This window comes from Fringilla coelebs (assembly GCF_963513975.1).
Source record: "Fringilla coelebs genome assembly, chromosome: 2".
NCBI lineage: Eukaryota > Metazoa > Chordata > Aves > Passeriformes > Fringillidae > Fringilla > Fringilla coelebs.
In genome coordinates this window covers 100,644,786-100,667,754 of record NC_140029.1, presented here as the reverse complement: position 1 = coordinate 100,667,754, position 22,969 = coordinate 100,644,786, and the positions used below count along the sequence as shown (strand labels likewise).

Below are 22,969 nucleotides of genomic sequence, written 5' to 3'. Positions count from 1 at the left end.
GGTGCTGGGGTCTGTAGGAGGAAAGGCAGATTTCTGGGTGTGTAAATGGAGAGGTGATTGGACTGCCCATGGCTTTCACAGAGGTTTTACAGTTGGGGGTGGTTTTGTGCTGTCTGCTGTCATTAATTGTCAAGTGACTCTTTTACCAAATGGTTAGAAACCAAACCATAAAATTTTAAAGCCTCTTATCAATTTTGCTTTAACAAGGTGGGGGAGAGAATTCATTTATTACTTGAAAATTTAAACCAAATGGGTAACTTTAAAAAAGAGCTCTTAAAAAACCCCAACTTTCCACAGGTTCTTTGCCACCCAGAAGAACTTGGGAGTGCAATCCAATTTTGAGCCAAGAAAAAGCAGATCAAGGGCTGTAATGGAGTCAATAGACCACATTACAGCAGAGGGCAAAACATTCTCCCAGTTAATATTTTCCATTTTGCAGATTCTAGGAATATGTAAAATGTAAATGGGGAATAAAAAAATGAGCTAGAGCAAGCTGCTTGAGTTCTCCTAAAGACAAATTTGGAAGTTGAGTGAAAATATTCCTACCTTCAGCATCCTTAAATAGTGCTGTGCCCACAGCTACTCAGTAAGCTGTGGCTGTCTCTCCTCCCATTTCTGCTCTGATGAATCCCGTGTTCATCAGACCATTAAACAGGGGCTTGGTTCCAGCAAGCAGTTTGTTCTGAATAACAGCATTTACCACAGAAACTAAGCTTTGTTTTCATGTAAAACACTTGAAAAAAACCCACTTGATTAAAAAATATTTTATTAGGAGTACAGTGTACCTGCAATGTACTTTATAAGGTATTTTCTATAAATGACTACTATATAGATCTGGTAGTTCCTGTTCATATTTCTTCAATACATTAGTAAGGTAATGAATAACACCTTTAAAAAAACCTACATCTCTTTATTTAGTTCATAAATGTTCAAGCAGTACAACAAGTAGCTTTGGGAGAGGTTTTAATCAAAATAACTGTAAAGCAGTTTTAAAGTTCAGTTATCAGTATTTCCCCTTTGTCCCCAATGAAAAAACTGTTTTAAACGAGAATATTTCTTTTTAAATAAAATAAACCTGATCATGCTGTTATAATTAGTTTATTCTTTTTCCTCTTTCATTTGTCTTTCCAAGTCCCCTTGCACGGTACATACGTTTGGCATTTGAACCAGTAAGTGTCAGGCTCTGAAAACTACATTTTCCTGAAAAACCCCAGCTGTGGAGGCCAGCTTTGTTTTTTCATTCCATGTACATATGTACCTGTCCACTTCAATTAGAGAACACCAGCCCTCCCTGCCAGCCACTGCCCGGCTCTGACTCCATAGTGACAGGCTGAACATGGCTTTGGCTGGGACTGAAACATTTGAAAACAAACATGGAAGAAAACTCCACTGAACTCGATCATTTAAAGCTGCACATACAGCAACCTACCTCGGCATTTTGGCAGGAGCATAAACTGTTTGTATGTAAGGAGAAAGTGCTTCAAGTTTACTGGCTGCAGGATATTAAAAATTATAGGATCTTTTCTATAATTTATGACTGGGAGATGTTACAGATGGATTAGGATGGGTAGCTTATGGCACTTGCATTACAGGACCAGTGAATATTTAAAACTAACGCACATTGCATTCCATGACCAACTCTGGCATATCTGTGCCTTAAACATTTATTACAACATCATGATAAATAATATACACACTGTATCTTTTAAAATACCATATAAACCATACCTCAAGAATAGGGAGCCAGCTTCCCTATGCATTATCCTACAACATGTCCCTAGCCTGTGTTTTTTTTTAAATTCTAACAACAAATTTGTAACACTGGATAACTACAGTAAGCAGCCTACACTATTACACAATTAACGCAGTATTGGCATTAGACTGGTACAAGCCTCGCGCGTCGGCCGACACCGCAGTGCCGGGCGCACCGTAAGCGTTGCCTTCCTGCAGCCTGCGCTGGGCAGCTGGGCCTTGGCGCCCTCTTGGTGTGGCATTACCACTTGCCAGGTATCGATGTGCCGCACTCGTACCAGCGCACGTAGTTAATCTGGGTCTCCCCGCCTATCTTCCCAAATTTGACAGGTTCCTGACGAACTGCCCTGAAAAACCCTGGAACAGAGAAAAGAGTTTTGTTGGCACAAAGCTCTCAGGATAGTACCATGCTTTGGGTCCCTGAGAAGTCTGTAGCAACTCTGTGAGTGGCTGAAATAGTCACCAAGCCATTAACCCACCTGCCACAAGCAGAGCTGTTTGCTCCCCCTACATCCACTGGCACTCTGCAATTTGCCCGCCCAACTCAAAGCAAAAGTACTTGGGGTGGCGGCGCAGAGCTGAAGCGTGCCTCCCCTGGGGATCCCAGCACCCTGCTGTGGGTGGGGCTGGCTGGGCACAGCCTGTGCCCCCGCTGTCCCCCCTTTGGCTGTGCTGGGCTCTTGGCTGCTCTGCGTTGCAAAGTGACAGTGACAACTAGTCAGTCTCCCTGTGCAGCCTTGACGCTGCAGTGAACCTCAATAAAACCTGGCCACTGAGTTCACAGCATCTCCCCATCCAAATCATCTTCCTGCTTTCACTCTGTTGCTTTTGACAACACACTTGCTTCCCATTCAAACAATTAACATCAGGTAAAAAATTAAAGTGAGGAACTGGGGCTCCATCCCATAAGGAATGTATGTGGGGCTGGAGCCACACACACACAAAAAATACTGTTCTGCAGCTGAGAGACAGCATCAGCCGTGATTCTCTCACAGCACTTCCAGTCAAATATACACACTGTAGCTTTTAAAATACCATATAAACCATACCTCAGGAATAGGGAGCCAGCTTCCCTATACATTATCCTATAATATGTCCCTAGCCTGTGGTTTTTTTTCACTCTGATTCTCTCACAGCACTTCTGGTCAAATACATGAAGTTAATTCAGAAATCAATCTGCAAGCTAGAACAATTGGTTGGTCTGTTCAGTTCATTTGCTAGAAATATAAGCTACTGAAAAGGTGAAGTCTTTTGTTTTCTTGTTTTGTTGTTTATTTTGGCCTAAAAATGATTGTAGCTCATGAATTCACTCAAATCCAGTTGCCGAAATCACATTGGTTGTGTCTTTTAAACTGAGGTAGCAAGGTTCTTAGGTAAAAGTTTTAAAAAATATTTTTAAAAGTGTGAATCTGGTACAACTGAGAAGTTTGCTGTCCTGGCAATGCAAACTGGATTCTGACCATCTCTTACGCAAAATATCTTTTTGGATGGGCAGCACTGAATGGGAAGGGAAAAGCAAAAACCTCTTTAGAAGAAACTCAAAAAACACATAAACAAACACCCTTCAGACCATTCAATTACTTTGTTTTTTTGGAAAAACTTGTGAAAGACTTAGGAACTTCACATTCATCCCCCACACCTACCTCGGCGTGTATCTGGACTCATGTGGGGTGTTTTGTAAATGAAGCACAGGAAGGTTTGGTCAACACGCTGATATTGTACTGAAAACTGTTTTGCTGTTTTCCTCAGTAGAATGTTCCATGACACGCTCAGCACGCGTGCACGCACCAGTACAGCCTGAGTTCTTACCCCACAAGGAACAGAACACCTCACCCTGGCACTGCTGCCAGCAGCAAGGCAGGACTTCAGCTGACAGAAGTACAAATTTCTTAGCCTCAGCAATGGATGAAAAATAGCCAGGCAGGTCACAGCTGTGTTTAGCACATCCAGTCCCCTGTCCACTTAGACCAGACTGGAATTTTGGGCACCCTTTTGCAATCAGTGCACACAGAATTACTGCAGCATGAATTATATTTTCCAGCCATAAATTTTCAGTTTCTCATTAGTACCAAACAAGGTATTTAATGCCCAACTGATTATGTACTGTGCTTTAAATCAACCTTGCTAGTTTGAACAAACCACTTAACGTCTCTCTGCAAACTCAAATTTGTGGTTGGGTTTAAATATGTAATACCAACGGTGAATAATTTGTTGGGTTGTTTTATACAGGAGAGAGGCTGTTTGCTACCTAACAGAACCCAAGTCATAACTGTCTTAATAAGTTATCATTCACTGTCAAAGAACTTCTTGACCCTCTTCTGCCTGCAAAGCTGGCAGCTCCTTTCATTGCCCACCCCAGCAGTGGGCATTGAATCCACTGGCAGGAAACAGAAACAAAGGAATTGCCCAGGTTTGTTACAGATACAGGGGTTGGGAATTACCATCTTTGACTGGCAGATCTTCTTGCTGTCCTGTCCTTCCATCTAAGAATGAGTCTACAAATTGGCAGTGATCTTCTCCATGGCCCCTCTGGTCTCCTATGTTATAAAATTTTCCTGAAAGCAAAGAAGCAGCAGAGTTAGTGAAGGCTATTTCCAAAAACCACCGGAGGCAATGGGCTGTGCTCTTTCCTCTGTGGGGAAGCCAAGGTGGATGCTATGATTCTTTTCCTCTCAGGACCTGTAGCTGTAATTTGAACATGACATGCAGGCTCCAAGTGCTCAAGGCTAAGGCCCCACTCCTGGCCAAAATCTATACCTGGACATAATTTTTCCCTCTCCTTACACTTCATACAGTAAGGGAAATTCTGTTACTACCAAGAACATCATCAAAAAGCAAGTTTTGGTAGTGATTTGAATGGAAGGCAGGTCTGGTTCCCTGTCAGGAAGCCCCCAGTACCTTCAGAGATGTTTTTACAGACCACCTCCTAACATAGCCAAGGCCTGTTTTGTAAATCATCATACTTTTACAACATGTGTGTGCAAGTGATAGCCCTTAACATATAGATGACCTCGGATACTAAGTACTTATCCAGAGCATGGAGTGTGCCCATGTATTTGCTTGCAGGATTGCTTCACAGGATACTTGACTGTAACTGAGTAGAAATCAAGGTCTCAAGTGTCCCATGTAGCATGTGCTGGTGTTACAGACTGTGCTTATCCTGTTAACAGGCACAGTGAAGGAGCTTTGACAGATGTTTTTACTTGCTGATTTGATTTGCAAGACATTAGTAAAATTCATTTCAGAAGATGGAGGAGAGCATGCTACGTTCTCTTCCCAAACCTGGGTTGGACACCTTTGTAGATAAACTTACCATTCTTTCTAATCTTTTTTTCACAGCACTTAGTTCTCAATGCATTCAACCTTTAGTTGAGATGTTGGAAGGAAAGGTGAGAGAATTTACAAAAAGGCTCAGGATGGAGATATAAGCTGGGTAGAAAGTCCAGTTACTCATGAGATACTGGGTGTCCTGGAGCCTTGAATCTGTGCCAGTCTGGCCATCTGAGAGGTGGTGGGGTGGGTTATAATACTGCTCCCAAAGAGCACTTAATAAAAAAAGCAGCCTACCAATAAACTCCAACGTTTTTGTGACCTGAGCAATACTTTGCCAAAATTTCTCACCTCCAGCTGATGGCCTCTGTGCATGTGGTTCTTCTCTAGCTTTACAAAATTATTTATTGCTATCTAGCTTTGGCTGCAAACATGTTTTTTTCCGTAGAACTGGTCAGAGGGAGTTCCTCTCAGCAAATTTTTGCTCTGAAATTAAGAACATTCAGGCTGCCCAAAAAAGCCTTTTCTTTTTCTTTTTTCCACAGCTGTTGAAGGTCACACATAGAATTTATTTTTTTCCTTCCCTCAATAAATACTTATTTTTAGGTGGCCTGCTTTTCTGGAATGCCTACAGTGACTGCTCTGGAGGACTGTTAAATGAGGTCAGCAGTAGTTGCTGGTTTATGGAACAGTCCTGGCATGTGTAAAGGAGACCAGTTTTTCTCCATAAGAGAGAGAATAAGCCAGATATTTTAATGGCTAACACCAGAACAGTAACTTGCAGATACACACATATTCTTCTGGCCCACAGCTTAACCTATGCATTACTCAAACAATTGGTATTCATAAATTAGCAGCATTCTCAGTGACTATTACATTCTTACTGCCCAATTATTTCCATAATAAAAGAACACACTTAAAACCATTCAGCTAACAAATAACTGGTTTTCTGCTTTGGGCATAGCAATTCTAGCACAAAGTCAATTTTTTTGCCCAGTGTGCCCTTGTGGGTGGCCTTACAATCTTACATACCAACTTTGTTTTATACATTATAAGTTCCTCAGCACTAGAAGAATAAATCCATGCTAAATAACAGCGTGCAAAGATACAGTTGCTGCCTGCCTTATACAATGGCATTTGGACAGAGCACCCAGGTTTCCAGGCAATGACACTGCTTCAACAGCAAAGCTTTGGAGGGTTTTTCAGTGTCCAGTGGAATTCAGAGCTCAATGCACACCTGGTCCAGCTGGCTGGTGCTTGCAGGGACACTTCCTGGCCTCGGGGGCACAGCCAGGCGAGGTGACCGTGAGACACATCAGAGCAGAGCTTGGCTTCAAACAGGGAAATGTCTCACTCACACACAGAGACCTCACTTAGCAAACGGGGCAAAAGCAGCTTTCCTTCTACATAAATATTTCACTTCTTTTAAATATTGTGACAACTGGTCAGCGCTGGTTGTAACAATTCAAGTGCAAGAACCAGGCTCAGCAAGTATAATGAATACAGTGTGTCTATCTCATCTTTTTCCAAGGAGGTTAAACCACCCTTCCAGCAAGAACAAAAACAATCTAATGAAAATAGGAAAATGGGCTCCTGATATTAAACTTTTCAGATTGGAGTTGCTTTCACTGCAGTGTTAATTCACTTGATTTAGGGCTGAAGTCTAGTCCTGCTAGATTAGCACTGCTATTTCCTCTGCTGGCTGGTTTTGGGACACATCATGCCTCATTGCCAGTGCTTGTCATTTGATCGCAGCTGGTTAGTACAGCAACAGCTGAATGAATGATACATCTGTTCAAAACATTCTCTTTTATTCACATAATATCTAAGATATTATTTACATACGGAATACTGTGCTGACTATTAATGACAAGGCTTTCCTTCCTTTTCTGCTCATCAGAGAACGGTGCCGGATGCAAGGCAGGGAAGCTTAAAATTATGGCAACATGGGCTGCCCTACACTCCCTTGCTCTTTTCCTTCCTTGTGCTTTCCATGAAGCCCAGAGCCTTGCTCCTGTGAGGTGCTGAGCTCAGAGATGGGGCAACTTTAGGTTATGAAAGTGGATTCTTCCAGCCACAGTCTCACCCTAGCTAAATCAATGTGATGTGTTGAACACACGTGCCTGACTTGCACTCAAAAGGCATTTCCCACACATCTTTGTCCTCAGATGCCATACTAATGCCATTGTCACAGAGCTGTCTGTGATAAGAGACTTCACACAGAAGAGAGCCAGGAGCTCGGGATGCATTATAAGAAGTTAACATATTTCTTAATGTAGCAGATAGAGCTTGGACAAGCTGCACAAGACACAAAGATCTCCTACCAACTAACTGAAAAACACTTCTCAAAGGCTGTTTCCCCAGCATGTGTCACCTGATTCTGATCTTAAACACATCACACTCAACTGGCCTTAAAACACCAGTCAAAACTTGAGAATGTAAGACCAGGATGTTTCCCTTAGTAATAAAATATAATATGAGGAAAACAAAAAGGTGGGGAAAAAAGATCATAAACAAAAATGGGGAATGTCAAAACAGGTGAGTAAAAGCTGCTGACTAGATTTGAAGTCATGTATTAATAAGTCTCCCAGTAATGAAGAACCAGATGTTTACTGAAAGGAGTGGGAATGACAGGTGTAATCCTGGTATAAAATGAAGTCCTGATCCTCTAATTAATAATTCTTCTCTAATTAATAATTAAACACCAGTTTGGCTGTTTTACAATATATGCTATTCACTCTGATCTTTATTTGTTTTCTGTATGATCCCCAGTATATGAGCAGGTACTTCAAATCAGATGATCACCACAGAGAGGTTCCTCTGGAGTCTGAAAACTCAGTACCAGACATATCTGAGCACAAGCAGATTACTGTTCATGATTAATCTGTGGACTGAATTAAAGAAATCTGATCACACTTCACTTATTTCAGAAGCCATAATATCTTTCAGGAACGTATAATATGGACAGCACTGATTTGAAAGTTTCTTACCTGTAAGTGAATCACTGAGGTATATCTTGTATCTCAAAGAATTGCACAGCTGCACACCTACAAACTTCTTATACCAAGTCCTCTTTACATATTGTTTGCCTTTGCATTCTGAGTATGTGTCTGAATTGAATGGGATTTCAGTCCAGATTGCATCTTTCCCCACTGCAGGAGAGGAAAAAAAGAGGCTGAAGTATGATGCTGCATACAAAATTACACACAACAAATGCGTTTGAATAATGAGAATTAGAAACTTTGATGAAGCAGCACGTGCCATGACACCTGCATTTTGGACAAGAGAAATATTTCAAGGAAGCACCAAAGTATGCAGATACAATTGGTGCTGTGAACTCCTCCTGCTGTTCTCTGGTGCAGATTTGGAATAGGTTCATTCTAGGACCTTGTTAGGGGGATAATGTTTGTATTGGAAATACTCTCATTTACGAAGTGTGTGATACAGTCACTATTCTTCAGTGCGTTCAAGCCAAGACAATCAACTTGCAGCAAACTGTAATCTAACAAAAATACATATAAAAATGAAGTGCCATTAATAATGTGGAGAAAAATTGTGTGCCACGGGGTTTGTCAGAGTGAAAGTGATGACTATTAAAAATACAAAGAGCAGCCCAATTTGCTTGAATGATCTCAGCTCTTCTTCAAAAGCTCAGTCCACCTTCCATCCAGGACAGGAAGAGTCTTGTAAGTGGACTAAAGCAGAGCTAGATCAAACCTTCTGAAGCAGAAAATTTTCCTAAAACACAAAGACTGACAAATAGAATCCTCTGAGTTGTGCTCTGTTAACTCACTTAAAAAGTGTGGAGTAGCTTATTCATTTTGCAGAGCTTTCTTTGCTTTAATGACAAGGTTGAGAAAATATGAGGCTGTCCTTGGCTCATTTGTGTACATTGGTTTGAAGCCATCCCAGCTGCCATGGGAGCTCCACATCACGCTGATTGCCTTATGCTCAGGTAAACAAACAGCCTTGCATGAATTCCTTGGCAGGGGCACGGGTGGAAGGAGTGAAATTGTGTGTGAATGCTGTTTGATTCTGTAACTCATCCAGCTGGTGCAGCAGAGCCACCCTCCTTGTAAAATTCTGCTATCTCATTTCTGAAAAAACTGCTGATCAGATTTATGGATAAAACACTTACTTGAAATTGGCTCACTCACTCTTGGGTCCGCTGGGGGAAGAAAACAAACATTCAATCAGACACTGTAAAATGAACATTTCCAATAATTCTATGGAAAAGCACTGGTAAGTGATTCTTTACAGCTGATGTAAACTGTAATTTGTGAAACAGAAAGAGTTTTGGAAGCGAAGTTAAATTTTGTATTAAATTAAATTAGAAGAAATATATTTCTTGTGTGAAACTCCAGTATCAATGAGCTTTTAATAATTTTACTTATGGGACAACACCAGCCAAGCAGAGCTCTAGTAAAAACAAGAGTTTAAACCTGTGACCAGCAATACCCAGTTGTACTGTGTTTTATTAAAATTTCAATTTCAAAACCTAAATAATAAAAAGGACACATGGCTGTAATTCTTGCCACAAAAAACTTGGCTTTGAAAGCCCAAATGTGAGAAATGGATGTGTGCAATTAAGAAAAAACAAAACTGCATGCTTTATTTGTCCAAACTAAATAGGAGACAGAACATAAGCCTTGTCATTCATGAAAATTGCACTTGGCACAAACGTTTTTTTCACTTTTAACAATCTAGAATTACAAAGAGTGTATTGAGAGGTTTTAAATATGTGTGGCATAGTCTGCACTCCTCCCTGAGTAATCCTTTGCTCAGCCAAAACTCTCATCCATCAGTGACAGCACTAGTTGAGGACTATTAAATTATTACACCTGGCTCAAAACACAGATTGAGAAAGTCCTTTAAAAAAGGCTAAATCCATTTTGTGTTTTATGTGGTCTTTCAGTACTACCAAGCAATAAACACTTCTGCACAAAAGATGGTATCTTGCTTGCCTAAAGTCAACAAGCAAGCAAGAATAGGCAAAGCAAAAGCTCTCTGATTCTCACCTCTGAGTCAGAGAGAACTTGACTTGGGGACAACCAGTGGCCAAAACAGGCTTGTATACACCTCTTTAGGAGTTTCACTGGAGAGTAAACAGGATGGAAGGGGACCTACTGGGACACTGGCTTTTCACAACAGCTCTTTCTCAATCCTTATTTCAGCCAAACAACATCACTGTTTACAGCAGCCTTATTGAACAGGTAGCAAAAACACCTATGAACACACCAGCCCAAAAAACCCCTAATGTTCCCCATCCAGAAGCTGTTAATGGGTTGGATAGATGCAAAAAGGTCAGGAATATAAATCTTAAATGACTGAGCCCTCTCTAAGGATGAAGTAATTTTCTTTGCAATGGATACCAGACAATATTCCTCTGTTTTCTTCCTCTTGCAGTCTGTCCATCTTACATCCTCACACAACACAGTTCTGATCCCAGGCTGACTTTCCAGGCACAGTGGGAAAAAGCCAATCAGGAGACAGTGATTGCACAAATTCACTGATTTGAACGCACAAAATGAAGTGAGAGAGCCTTTCATGCATCCCACAAACATGGGTGCTAAAGGTGCTGTACATGGTGGTCTGATCTTTGGAAGTTCTCACCTGATTCAGTACTGAATGCCACAACATTGCTGCTTGGACCTTCACCAAGGGGGTTCCTGGGTTTCACGTGGAATTCATAACTGGGGAATAAAATAGAAGAGATGAAAATTTTGCAAAATAAGTATTCTTGAATAGTCTGGAGCAAGCAAGCAACACACACACGGGGGCTACTCCCCTTCTGGAGAACAAAAAAGCCCAATTTCTCGCCACAAAACCACTGAGACATTTTTGGTCCTAAATTAACCAGTCCTTTTGATAATTCTTTGCACACATACTATTAATATTTGATTTAATTCAACACTGACTTGTCTGTCTCCTCTCACACAGCAGTTTCAGTTCTGGCAAAGGGAGCAAGTTCAGATGAGGTCTGAGGCAACCTGATAAGCAGAGACTGAGTAAAGGGCATTGCTATTTATTTGTACTTTTTGCTTTTTTAAGAACACAAACCTCCAATTCAATGCCTGTCAGGCCCACCCACGGTGACAGACAGGACCAGTAGCAAAACACAGGGCAAGTCTTCCAGGACAGGAGCTCAGCCAAGGCAAAGATCCAATTGCTTGAATGTATGTTAATAATAAGTATATGAAGCAATGACAAGACACTGTGCAGAGTCTCTTTTGCATGTGTTTTTACTGATGTGGCCCAGCACTGGGCTGTGCTGTAGTGATCTCATGATCCCTTTTCATCACTGTGTTGGGAACCAAATAGCGTGCTGTGAAAAAATCCAAACCTCCTCTTCTTAAGCCTCCCCCACCTCTGAGAGCTGGATTGCCAGTGCCATGTGCAGAGGGACATCTCCCATACTCTGAGCACGGGCATGGTGATCTCTCCTAACAGAGAGGGTCTCTTCACCAGTGACAGGACATGAGTCAAAGGGACCATACCCAAATTAGAGGCATTTTTGCTGTAAACACATAAAAAATGGGAGTCCCAGAAGTGGGCAGCTAAACCTTCAGTTCTTGACTCAATAGGGATCACCTACCCATGATAATTTTGGTAGCTTGAGACTGTAACATAGCATTGTAAGGTACTGCTGGAACCATTTCCAAACAGCAATTTTCTAAAGAAAGAAAACCCCCATACCACGCTCTGCACAGTTGGAAATTTGTAAACTCCATTTGCAGTTCCCCAGAAGAATAACTCAATCCAAACTTTGGATTACCTTTCATTCCTCCTTGGCTCCTGCAAAACCTGAGCTAATTAACCTCAGTGGAGTATTCATGCAGTACCCAGCAACTGTTTTCCATCCACCGTACTTCTAAGACAATATTTAACTTTAAAATTGCTTACTTAAGCAATTGCCTTTATTTCTAGGGTTTTCTTTTCTTTTTGAGGGAAATACTTATATAGACTGGTATGCTGAACAGATGCATTGTGGAAATTCATGGATATTGCTAAGAGAAAAATGGGCTTGTTTTGAGCTGAAAAAGTCTATTTGGAGAAATCTTGACACTTATTTAAACATGCTGAAAGAGAATTGGGAACTACCCATATTACCCCATGGTAGGAGGGAGACATTAACTAAATAATCAATTTAAGAAATTTATAAGTCTTCATTCTCAACTTCAAATTGCTAAAAGAAAGACATGCTTTTAAAAATAGGACCTGAGTAGTTAGTATTCACATTGGCCACATGGTACAGTAACTTTTTTGGTCAAGAATTATTCTTGTCTGGTAGGAAATGTCATAATATAGAGAACTGTAGCAAAGGAGCTGGAGATTCTTTCTGAAGAATCACTGAAGGATAAACAAAGATTTCCTAATATGTTGGGGTCTTAAAGTAATAGCTAGATGATAAATTTTTTAAAATGTAGAAATTAATCCACAGAGATAAAAGATAGAGATATCCATATATATCCATATATCCATAGAGATAAAAGACTGCAAAGAAATGTTCCTGCTTCCTTCACAGGAGGAACAACTGATCTAAAGCTATTATTGTAATAGTGATCATCAAGATGGAATGCTCTATTGCTTTATGGGCAGTTTATGGTTTGAGCTCATGGGGGATAATAATCGGGTTGTCCCTTTGTATGTATTTTTGCTGATTTTTGAACAAATACATTGTTCTCAATAGTTGATATGCTCTGCTTTGGGCTGCATTAGGCAACATTCTTCATAGGAATCAGTCCTGTTCCCAAAAATCTTAGTCTATGAACTTGGACTCATCAATTCTCTAATTCCAAAGAGACAAAAACAAGAACTGAAGGTTATTTTCCAAGCACTGTTTTTCAAATTGTGGTTTAGAGATCACTAGGTTCTCTGCAAAAGACCAAACCACAGCTTGGAAAATTAGGGCAAAATTTAAATAAAGACCTAAAATCTACAGATAGAGATTTCAGCTTATGTAAACATGTAAAGAAAATTGGAGAAAAGAAAAATAATAAAGAAGTGTCCAAAGTTTAGCTCAGTCAATTAGGGAAGCCTCTTATTAATAATGTTAAAATGAAATTTTAGAAACTGAAATACATGCAGTTCTACAGTTCTGTGGTATGTGTTTTCACAAGCATCACAGGCTCCTTTCCTCTGCCAATTTCAATCCTAAAACAATACCAGTGGCTTCCACAGTACAAAAATAACAAACAACCACTTTTGGGGATGAAGAGAATTAGCTAGTTGACAGAACATTGAAAAGGAGAGGAAGGAAATGTCAGACTGGGATCACAATATGACATTTTTAAAGCTATACTGTGGCTGTTTTAATAGAAGACAATCTGAAGTATTCCTTTTTTTGTGTAAGGTGAAAGATCTGAAAAATATAATTAACATGGTCAAAAAGCATACCATCTGCTCTGTTATGCACTCCTATAGATACCACAAAGAAGGGGAAAAATGCGCAGAGTTTCAAGAAGAGTGTACATCAAAATTAATAGAATCCAGATCTGCTGCTTAATTAGACTTACCTAACAAGAAACTGGAGTCTAAATTCCATCTTTATATCTGCCTGCCTAATATACCAACAACTCTGCTGTCCTATGTAAGCAGCAATCTAATGCCTCACACCTTTAGCATCTATAAGATTACTGTCCTGCAAACTTTTGGAGAGCAGGCCTCCCAAACTGTGTAAGACAGTAAAAAAAATCCTTGTGCAGATTAAATGGACTTGACTTGCAGCAATTACTACTTGGAGCATATTTTTCCACCACGGGAAATGGCTATAGCACATGGAACTCTGGCAAATGCAGCTGCTCCTGCTTTTTTCACATCATGCAGAAGGAGAAGATTGAAGATTGCAGAACTGAAAATAGGTGAAGAGAGATTTTCACCATAATAGGAGAACTGGAGCAGCTGAGTACAGTCCTGGGGCTTTAGGTCTCTTTCTGGGGAGATGCTGGTGTTGGATGGCAACTGTGCAAGGCTCTGTGCACAGAGCTCCTCTGTGTCTGCAGAGTGTGCTTGGGTGGCAGTGTGACCAGGAAAAAAAGGAAGAGAGAGAGAAAGAGAGAACAAACTGCTCTGCTTGTTTGAGGAATCTTTCTCCTAACAGAGTTGGAAGAAGGGCTAAGAGGAATGGGAAATTCTTATCCATGAACCCTGATATCAACAGCAGTTTAGTACAGTATCTGTTAGTTTTTTAATAAAACAAATAGAAACCTCCAGCATTTTTCTGCCACTTTCTGAATTTTGCTGCATTGAAGCTTTCTTTATAGTTTCTATCTCTTGACCCTTGCTGTTAACAAAAGCTAAACTCTCTGCATTGATAGAGGTTTTCTTGGTTTTCCCTTGTATGTGATCAGAACATTTGGGTGCTAACTACAATAAAAACCAATATTAGATAAAGATGAAAACAGCCTTAGGACACAATCAAACCCAAAAATCCAACAGAAACCACTCAAAACATTTTTTAAAAGGAGAAGAGCATATTTAAAATCACCAAAATAATTCATGGGGAAGCAGATCAGTACTTAATGGAAAGCTATACAAAACTGTGGAATGCAAGCATCACAGGCTTTCTGTTTCTTATTAATACTCTTTTTCTACAGCACTAGACTGGTGGGACACGTCCTCCAATGGCTACTCAAACTTCCCCAGATCTATTTGTGACAAGTCTTACTATTTTTCTTTACTACCTTCCAGTTATTGCCATCACAAACATGCATGAGAACAGTATTCAGGAGTCTTCAGGCTCTTTTTTGAAGGCTTGTATGGAAATTTGGGCTGTAGAACTTCCTGGACACTATGGTCTGTGCTATGGGCTATACTGCCCTTAAACAAACCACCAGAATGAAAGAGAAAATGTACACCGACTGAGAAAAAAGGGTTTCAAGATAGGGCAGGGATACAGAAATAAGAACTACATATTTTGGCAGAGAAACCAGCAGGAATAACAAAAAATCTCATTGGAAAAAAAACCCAAACAACATCTGCATTTAATATTTTAGGCTAGGAAAGTCCATGAAAAAAACTACAGATCAGTGAAACCAATTTTTTTTCCAAGGAGAATGTGCAGAGGAACACCATTATTACTACAGAAGAGATGGAATTAAGACAACAAAAACCACAGTAAGCCCATTTCTCCCTCAGGTCTCTCAATGTTTATTGCAAACAAGCAGCTCAAGGAGGAAAATACTGAAAATTGGGGAATAATAACCTTATCTTGACTCACATATGGAAGATCTTGCTTGACTATTAACATAGGAGAAACTACTGCAATGCTTTCTTACTAAGTTTTAACATAAAACAAGGAAAGAGCAGAGTCCTGGGTATGCCAGTGGTATCCCACAGAGAGCTCCAATGTGAGCAGCCTTTTAAGGAAACTCAGAACCAGGAGACCTGTATGACAGCTTAGATGGAATATTGCAGGTCTCATTCCTTGGAAGTTAGACTGTAACTACTTTGACCAAAACGATCAGTCTTGCAGTTTGACTCTTTTCCAAGTGGAATAAACACTGCATTTCTTACTATAAGAATCACAGAATTTCCATGTGGAGGATGAAAAATTGTTAGTTCATACTAGTGCATTTGTTTCTCTCTTTTTTTTTTGCTAAGATAGAAATGACATTTCCATTAACACACACTAAGCCACCTCTGCCTCCAATAAAGAAACTGGAGGAAACTGAGATCTACAAGACCAGAGCCTGCCCCTAAGGTCCAATCTTACAATAATATGTGTTGTAAGACACCTATGGAGGTGACCTGGTCCAGGCCCCTTTTTAGCTGCTTGGAGCTCGGGGTTCATAGTGGCAGACACTGTTTGAACAACAGAGTAAAGACTGAGTAGCTCACTGAGTAACTCACTACTCTGTTCAGACTAACCAGGAGAAGGAGGAATAAATCTTTTCATTAGAGACAGCAAAAACTGCAGAAATTTTGGTGTGTGCTTCAGGGTGACAATGAACAGGGGGCTGAGTGAAATGTGACCTGAACCTACTCTTAAGTCCTTGGAAATAATGTAAAGGGTAACAAAAGCTAACTACAGAATAAAGTCATAATCAACACTGTGCATATGTGGATAGTAGCTCATAGAATAACATTTATAAAAGAAATGTTTAAGCAGAAGACATTCATAAAATAAAAGGAAGTTTTCTTTAGGCACCACTTATATCCAATTAACTGTCTGTATAAGATGTACATTGTTATCTAGCTCACAACACGACATGCTTTGAGATATTTCAGATAAAGGTTACAATCAGAAGCAAATCTGATTAAATTAAACAGAAATCTAGACTGAAGCAAATCAGTAGCTTACTGACAGCAAAAGTACCAGTTTCAAGAGCTCTGACCAACCAAATAATGGATATCAAGATTTGAACTTTAGGGGTTATTTAAACTATCAGAAATCTTCTAAAATTTTAAATTCTGCAATCACCACATTTGATAATTCTCTAGGTGAAAAAGAGGATATAATATTTGTCCCATAAGGAAAAATCCTTTAAATTAGTGTCTGATTGTCAACTGTGAGGCATGCCTTACTGTGGGAAAATGTCATGGATATGATATGTCTTTCCTTGGGCAAAAAACATATGGATGTCAGCATTCCAATGAAATCACATTGTACAGGCACCTCTAAAACACTTTTTAAAAGAAAAAATCCCCAAACAACCCATTGCATTAGAAAGCAGCTGACTGTGCCCCACATTTATTTAAAGGGTCTATGTCCCTATGTTTTTCAAATCTCTATTTTACTTTCATCTCAGAGTATCAGACTTGCAGCCAAGTCACCAGGAACACATAAAGCTGGCATATATAAGACAGAAAGGCAGCAAACTTCCATAATATATACAATTTGATTTGTTTAAAATTAACCTTCACATGTTGTGGCACACCTATGAAAGTCCATTTTCATTTCCATCTCCATATTATCATGGTATGAGTCTGCTAAAACCAAGTACTTGATAACTGTACTCAAAGTCAAAATTCTTTTTTCAGCCAGTGCATTTTTTCTGGATCTAGTGACTTTTCAGACAGCTAAATGGACACACAGAATGCTACACCATAATCCTCATCCCATTTAACTGCTGTGTTTGTGCTTACTGACAGCTGCAGTTGCACACGCAATTTTTGATGAGCGACTGTAAAAGTCTCTTTGTTGCCTCCCTAACACTGTCCAAATTCCTGAAATATTTAAAGTCTGGCCATCAGCTCCTAATCTTTAAAAGCTGCCTTGTGTAAAGGCCAGCCCAAAGGGAGAAGGGTGTCTGCCTTGCTGCAGAGCTTCCCAGAGGCGCAGCAGTATCGCCTATCTTCACGTCAAAGAGTGAAGCAAACCAACAGCATGATCTGGCACCCAGGTTTTCCCTGCTGCTTGTCCTCCCCCTTCACACCAAAAAGTTCTTTGTCTTGCTCCCCTCCTGTTGGCTGTGGGCAATTAACTCTTTAGCTTCTGGGCCAGGCACTACCATACCCTACCTGAAGCCCCTCAACAGGACCCTGACCTTGGCCAACACGACTGCAGACAGTCTCTGCCAGGTACAGCTCCTCAAGAGCCCACACCTGCACTCCAGCCCTGAGCTGCCCTGCTGCTACAGGGTCTTCCTGGTTTAGACTTACCCACGAAGGCTCAGATAACAGATTCACAATTTTGATGCCTTTTTGGGAAGTCTTTGTTTAGGTCTGTCTGCTTTAGATCTGAACTGCCTTTAGCTCTGAATGCACTGGACTCTCAGACCAGCACAGGGGGGTCACACAAAAATAGGGTCTCTAATTCAGCTTGTCAGTTTCTCCAAGGTGTTCCCAGGCCAAGAGCTTCTTCCCAGTTAATCCACCTTCTGCTACTGAGCATCTCTCTTTCCACATATTGCTGGTACTTTTGCAAAGGCTGATCATTTGTGGGAGGGATTTCTATTTCTCTGCTGAGTTTCTTTTCCAGCTCTACCTCTTTTACAGCTCTTCCCTTTGAGGCTAGGAATGGAAAAGTTTCCTTCCCTGTCTAATATATTTCTTGATGAATTTTTAAGCATATCAGGGACTCTGTTAATGAATATTGAACTGTGTTAAATTTTTGCTCTTCCTCCCATTTGCAGTCAGTTTGATCCAAAAGCACATTTCCTTCATCTAATGAGCAGCTCCTGATGGACAGGAGCCTTTTATGATGGACATGTGATGTTTCTTGGCAGAGCAGATACTGTCTACATGATGACACCTGTCTTAATCACTTTCTTGTTTTCCCTGAATTTAGCGTGCCAGCAAGCCTGGATTTAAGGGGTAACAGTAACTTCTGTGCTCCTGCCAAAGCTCTCAAGGTGTCCTCACAATTAGGAAACACAAATTTTGCTTGGAATGGGAGTTTTATTGAACAGAGCCACTCTGAAGACTTTACATCCTTAAATCTGGTGAGACCTGGGGGACATGCACAACTGCAATTTATAGCAAAGGTTTTCAGTTTTGAGCAGTGGCCCAAAGGCTTTCACTGTCTTTCCTTTTTGAGGCTGGGGTTGCTGAATGGTAGCTGCTCCCTTCTGAGGAAATATATATATCTTTATATCTTAGTTTATCTAAACCAGAAACATCCATTCACCAAAGCCAAATGGATGGTCTTGCAGGAAAACCCCAAGTGTCACTCATTAACTTTCTGATGCAATTAGTAAACAATGTAACAAAAGGCAAGTGGTTCTCTTCTCTGCTCTGAATTTTACCATAAAAAGAAGAATACTTTTTAATGAGATTTGATATTTAAAGATAGATCATGCTTGTTTGAGCTAGTTGCACACCACGAACTGGAATTCACTTACTCATTTTTAGTTTGCCAGTTCTTTTGAGACACTGAAAGAAAATGATCTATTCAGGACAAATGTGGTTTTCCTTTCACTGTAATTTTCTTACTTTTGACAAGTAGTCTTTCTGATACAATAGGTCACTTCTGCACCTTGTCCAGACCACAAATACTCTTGTAAACTTCCTAAAGATTCCTCAAATATGTTTTATCTGTTAACTTACAAGGAAACTAAACCAAACCATACATTTTTTTCCTATCAAAACAAGAGTAAAACTGATCAGGTCTTATTTCCATAGGTATTTTCCATAGGTATTTGATGTGGCAGACAGCTGACACTCTAAATTAGTTGGATTAACTTAAAAAATTATATTATTTAGCTACCTTGTGTCAGGTTTTAGGTTTTCCACTGTAGAATGAGTTTGATTTGTAGTGATAATTGATTTCTCCTTTTCACCATCACTTCCTCCATTTTCAGTTGACACAACCTCATACTCTGGAAAATTACAGTAAAGAAAAATTAGATCAAGCAACATCTTTACTTGAGCTTCTTAAATACAACTAGATAGTGAATGAGCATGCAATTTTACAGGAATTCAACCTTCCTGCCTCTTGCCAGCCTGAAGTGAATACATCATGTGGATATTTTAATTCATTCAAGTTGGAAAAAAAGGCAGGAAATGAATGAGCATGCAAATATGTGCATGCACACACAGACACACACCAAGAGCTGCTGAGTCCATCCAGTGCCTGCCTGTTACTCAGTGCACAGGACAACAAACTGCTCTTCATTTCTGTGGCAACACAAATGAGCAAAGCAAGAGCAGAACGGTCTTGGTTCCTGACACTTGCAGTTTTTATGAAAACAAGGAGGTGAGTGTGATCACTGTTTTGGTTGTTGTTTGTCAGACCTTTCCATTATGCTTTGGTTTTGGGCAGACCCATTGAAACCCCTTGTGCACAGTAAAAGTCAAGCAAAGTAAGCATTCAAAAGGCAAAATGATGCAACAAGTTATGTTTTCTGTTTCCACCTTTCTACCTGAAACACTGCATTTATTTTAAAAAAAGAGATGTGATGCTGAAATAAGATGATTGGAAAAACATGCATAAACTACAAAAATAGAAAGAGATGACAGCAAAACTGGTTTAAGCCTGACTAAACAAGTGATGTTGTACTGGTGCCAATATGAAGCAATCACTGTTTTCAGAAAACAGAATTCAATGCCTTCTCTTGAATTCAGAATTGATTTTGATGACTCATTAACTGAGTTGTTAGTTAATTTCAATGTTCAATTTTTGTCAGCCAATGTTGAAATACAGAAGATGATGGAAGAATTAAGAATGGTCACCTTGCATGTTTACCTGTCTGTGTGCTGAGCCCTACATATAGTAAATGCATGACTCACAGGCATTTATTCTTAATATAAACCTCTTCCTTTAGAAATGGAAGAAAAACCAGATTCTTTTAACAGAGGTGGCTTGTTGACCCTCTTGCAGTGGGTCATAATACTGAAGGTATTATGCTGGCCAAGTTCTACTGACTTATAGATAGATGTAAGCTTTGATTGTGTCTGGCCCACTGTGAAACAACAGCCTCAGGTCAAGAAAGATGCCTACATTATGTGTGCATCTAGATATGCTGCTGTATTGTTGGAACTTCTTGACTAGATCTTACCAGATCCTGTACTGAGAGAAGCCAAAAAATTGGAGGAGACACAGAGCCATATTTCTTAAGTATCTTTTTATGTCATCCCTTACACCAATGATCCTTGCTGTGTGAATCTTGTTATAATCTAGTAGCATTTGCTTATCTACACTGGAGTGACAGTAGCAAAAAATACCCCAAACCACTGGGCTCCTTTAATCCCTGGGGATTAAAGCACTTTTAAATGACAAGAAACTACTGTGAAAGTCAATTAAGCTGGAAATATTGCATTATCACAGAATGGAGGGAAGAACTCAAACCCACCAGTAACAGTGTCATTATCTGGTTTTTCCCAATCCAATATGACAAAGGATGGACAGCCCTCCACAGTCACCACCGTGAGGTTGGTTGGAGGATTCTGCGGAGGACGAGTGGGTTCTTCCTTGCTGCCGACTTCTTCTTGAGGAAAATGTTCAAGAGAGCTTGTGATGGAGCAAGGCACATCATCATCTTTCTTCATGTACTTGACATGGGGGGCTAAGAACAACATAGGAAAGAGCTGTTATTCAATAGAGTGTTTTTACAAAATGGCAGTGCCATTTCATGTGGCGCACAACATCCATCTCAGCACACCAAGAAAAAGTCTGTACAAGTGGAACACAGAGCTTTCAGAATAAACCCCATATGTCAAATATTAAGCTCCTTGTTCTCATTTTTGTTTGTTTGTTTTGGATTTTATGTTTTTGTTGTTGATTTTTGGGTTTTTCCTTGTTTTTCAAATTTTACTTTTTGTTGTTTGACCTGGAATCTGCACTGCTTCACCCCCTTCCCACTGGCACCACTGACGAAATGACACTCTGAAGATATTGGTGATACACACTGTTTGAAAGAATTAAAATCTGTCACAAAATAAAAAAAAAATCAACTTTATTTCTACTATAGTAAAATGAGACTATAATTCTGCTTGCAGCTTTTGAGGGGTATGCTAATACAAAGATGCACACTTTTGTTTCACCAGAAGGAGCAACAACTTTAGTCCAGAAAATGCTGGTTTGTACTGCAGCTCTTACATCTGCCACTAAAGTGACACAGAATCAAATAAAATGTTGGCCTTTGAATAACCAAATAAGATAATTTGATGTAAGATAGCTCAGACTTCATATGCTCCCTGAAATAAAAATACCATAGCTCTGAATATCCTACCTTGGTACCTTGGTTTTCCTGAAGAATCTGTTTCTGATGTAGGACTCGAGCTGAAGACTGTTGCATCAACTGTAGAAAACACAGTAATAATTCGCAATAAATACAAAGTTTCAGTGTTAGAACTGCAGCATTTCACAGTTCCTTTGGCATTTTAAATAATTATAACAATGGATAAATGGTAAATATTTGCTGGCAGATCTGGCTCTTCATTTTAGGTATTTTTTCTGTGATGCTGTGTAAACCCTGTACTTACCTGCTAGTACAGCCAGTCATAATAAAAATGACAGATTTCATGACTGCTGCTGGATTCAATTAATGCAATATATGTAAAATACTTTTTAGACCATTGCCTTGAATTTGCTTTAATTTAATTTTTTGGTAAGAAAGAAAAAGGTTAGCAAGAGGAAAATGATCTTTTTGCACTGTGCTGGCTGTTAAACTGGGGGCTTTTTTGATATTCCTGGGATATACAGAGCTATTATATTGGCACAGTAACTTCCCAAAAAATAACAATATGGAAATAAAAATATTTCTGTCTTCAGAGTGTACAAGTTCCACAAAATTTGAAGGAAATTGAAAGTAAATACACTGGTGAAGAGAAATGTGCTAAAGCAGTCAGTATTCATGACACAATGTTGTATTAATTAGCCACTACACTGAATGTGATGCAAATGCTGCAATGGACCTCAACAGATAAAACACAATACCTTCCCAAAAAGCATTTATAAATAAATCTAGCATCCAGCATGCTTTACTGGGCACTGTGGGTCGCACTGAGCTCATGATCATTGTAAGGAGACAGGAATTTAAGTATTACTATAAATCCAGGCAAATTAGAAGCAGCTTCATTCATGCCAATATACCAAGAACTGCACATTTGGGCCCAAAAATTCTAAGCACATCCTCCTCCAGACCCATTACTGTATGCCACCTTGAAAAGTCTTAGCTCTGAGTTTGTATTCAACTCCCAGTTTTATAAAGGGCAAATCACCCACTGACCACTATGATAGCACTACTGCAATTGTTTCAATTTAAATGGTGGGTGTTTGATCAAATAAAGGAGGCTACCACATCTATGATGAGCATTGTCAGTCACTGACAAATAATTTGCTGAATTTATGTCCTGGGAAAATTGAAACATCCAGGAAAAGAAGTGGCTTGTCCAGCCTTTGCACAGCTTTAAAAGGCCAGAGAGTTGTATTGAAAGCCTGCTAAGCATGTGTGGATTTCTAGGAAGATGGAAGCCTAGTCATATTCTCAATTACCAAGGTGAGCACAAGAAGGAAGCTAGATCTCAGTCAAATCAGAAAAGTCAAAGGCACAAAAGAAATCAG

The 22,969-nt window shown here is 39.8% G+C and overlaps 1 protein-coding gene across 11 annotated transcripts in view; it reads right to left on the bottom strand.

The window, feature by feature from the left end:
• Positions 1-50: 50 nt before the first annotated feature.
• The window catches only part of ABI3BP (ABI family member 3 binding protein), a 137,013-nt gene continuing 114,094 nt past the window's right edge, over positions 51-22,969 (bottom strand). For all 11 annotated transcript variants that reach the window (XM_084201445.1, XM_084201450.1, XM_084201454.1 and 8 more), the window contains 8 exons: positions 21,636-21,704; positions 20,757-20,969; positions 19,172-19,283; positions 10,636-10,715; positions 9,161-9,190; positions 8,013-8,174; positions 4,194-4,307; positions 51-2,109 (listed from right to left, as the gene is read on the bottom strand). In XM_084201445.1, coding sequence (XP_084057571.1) covers positions 1,994-2,109; positions 4,194-4,307; positions 8,013-8,174; positions 9,161-9,190; positions 10,636-10,715; positions 19,172-19,283; positions 20,757-20,969; positions 21,636-21,704 — 896 coding nt within the window. In that variant the 3' untranslated portion in view covers positions 51-1,993. The remainder of the gene's footprint in view (positions 2,110-4,193; positions 4,308-8,012; positions 8,175-9,160; positions 9,191-10,635; positions 10,716-19,171; positions 19,284-20,756; positions 20,970-21,635; positions 21,705-22,969) is intronic.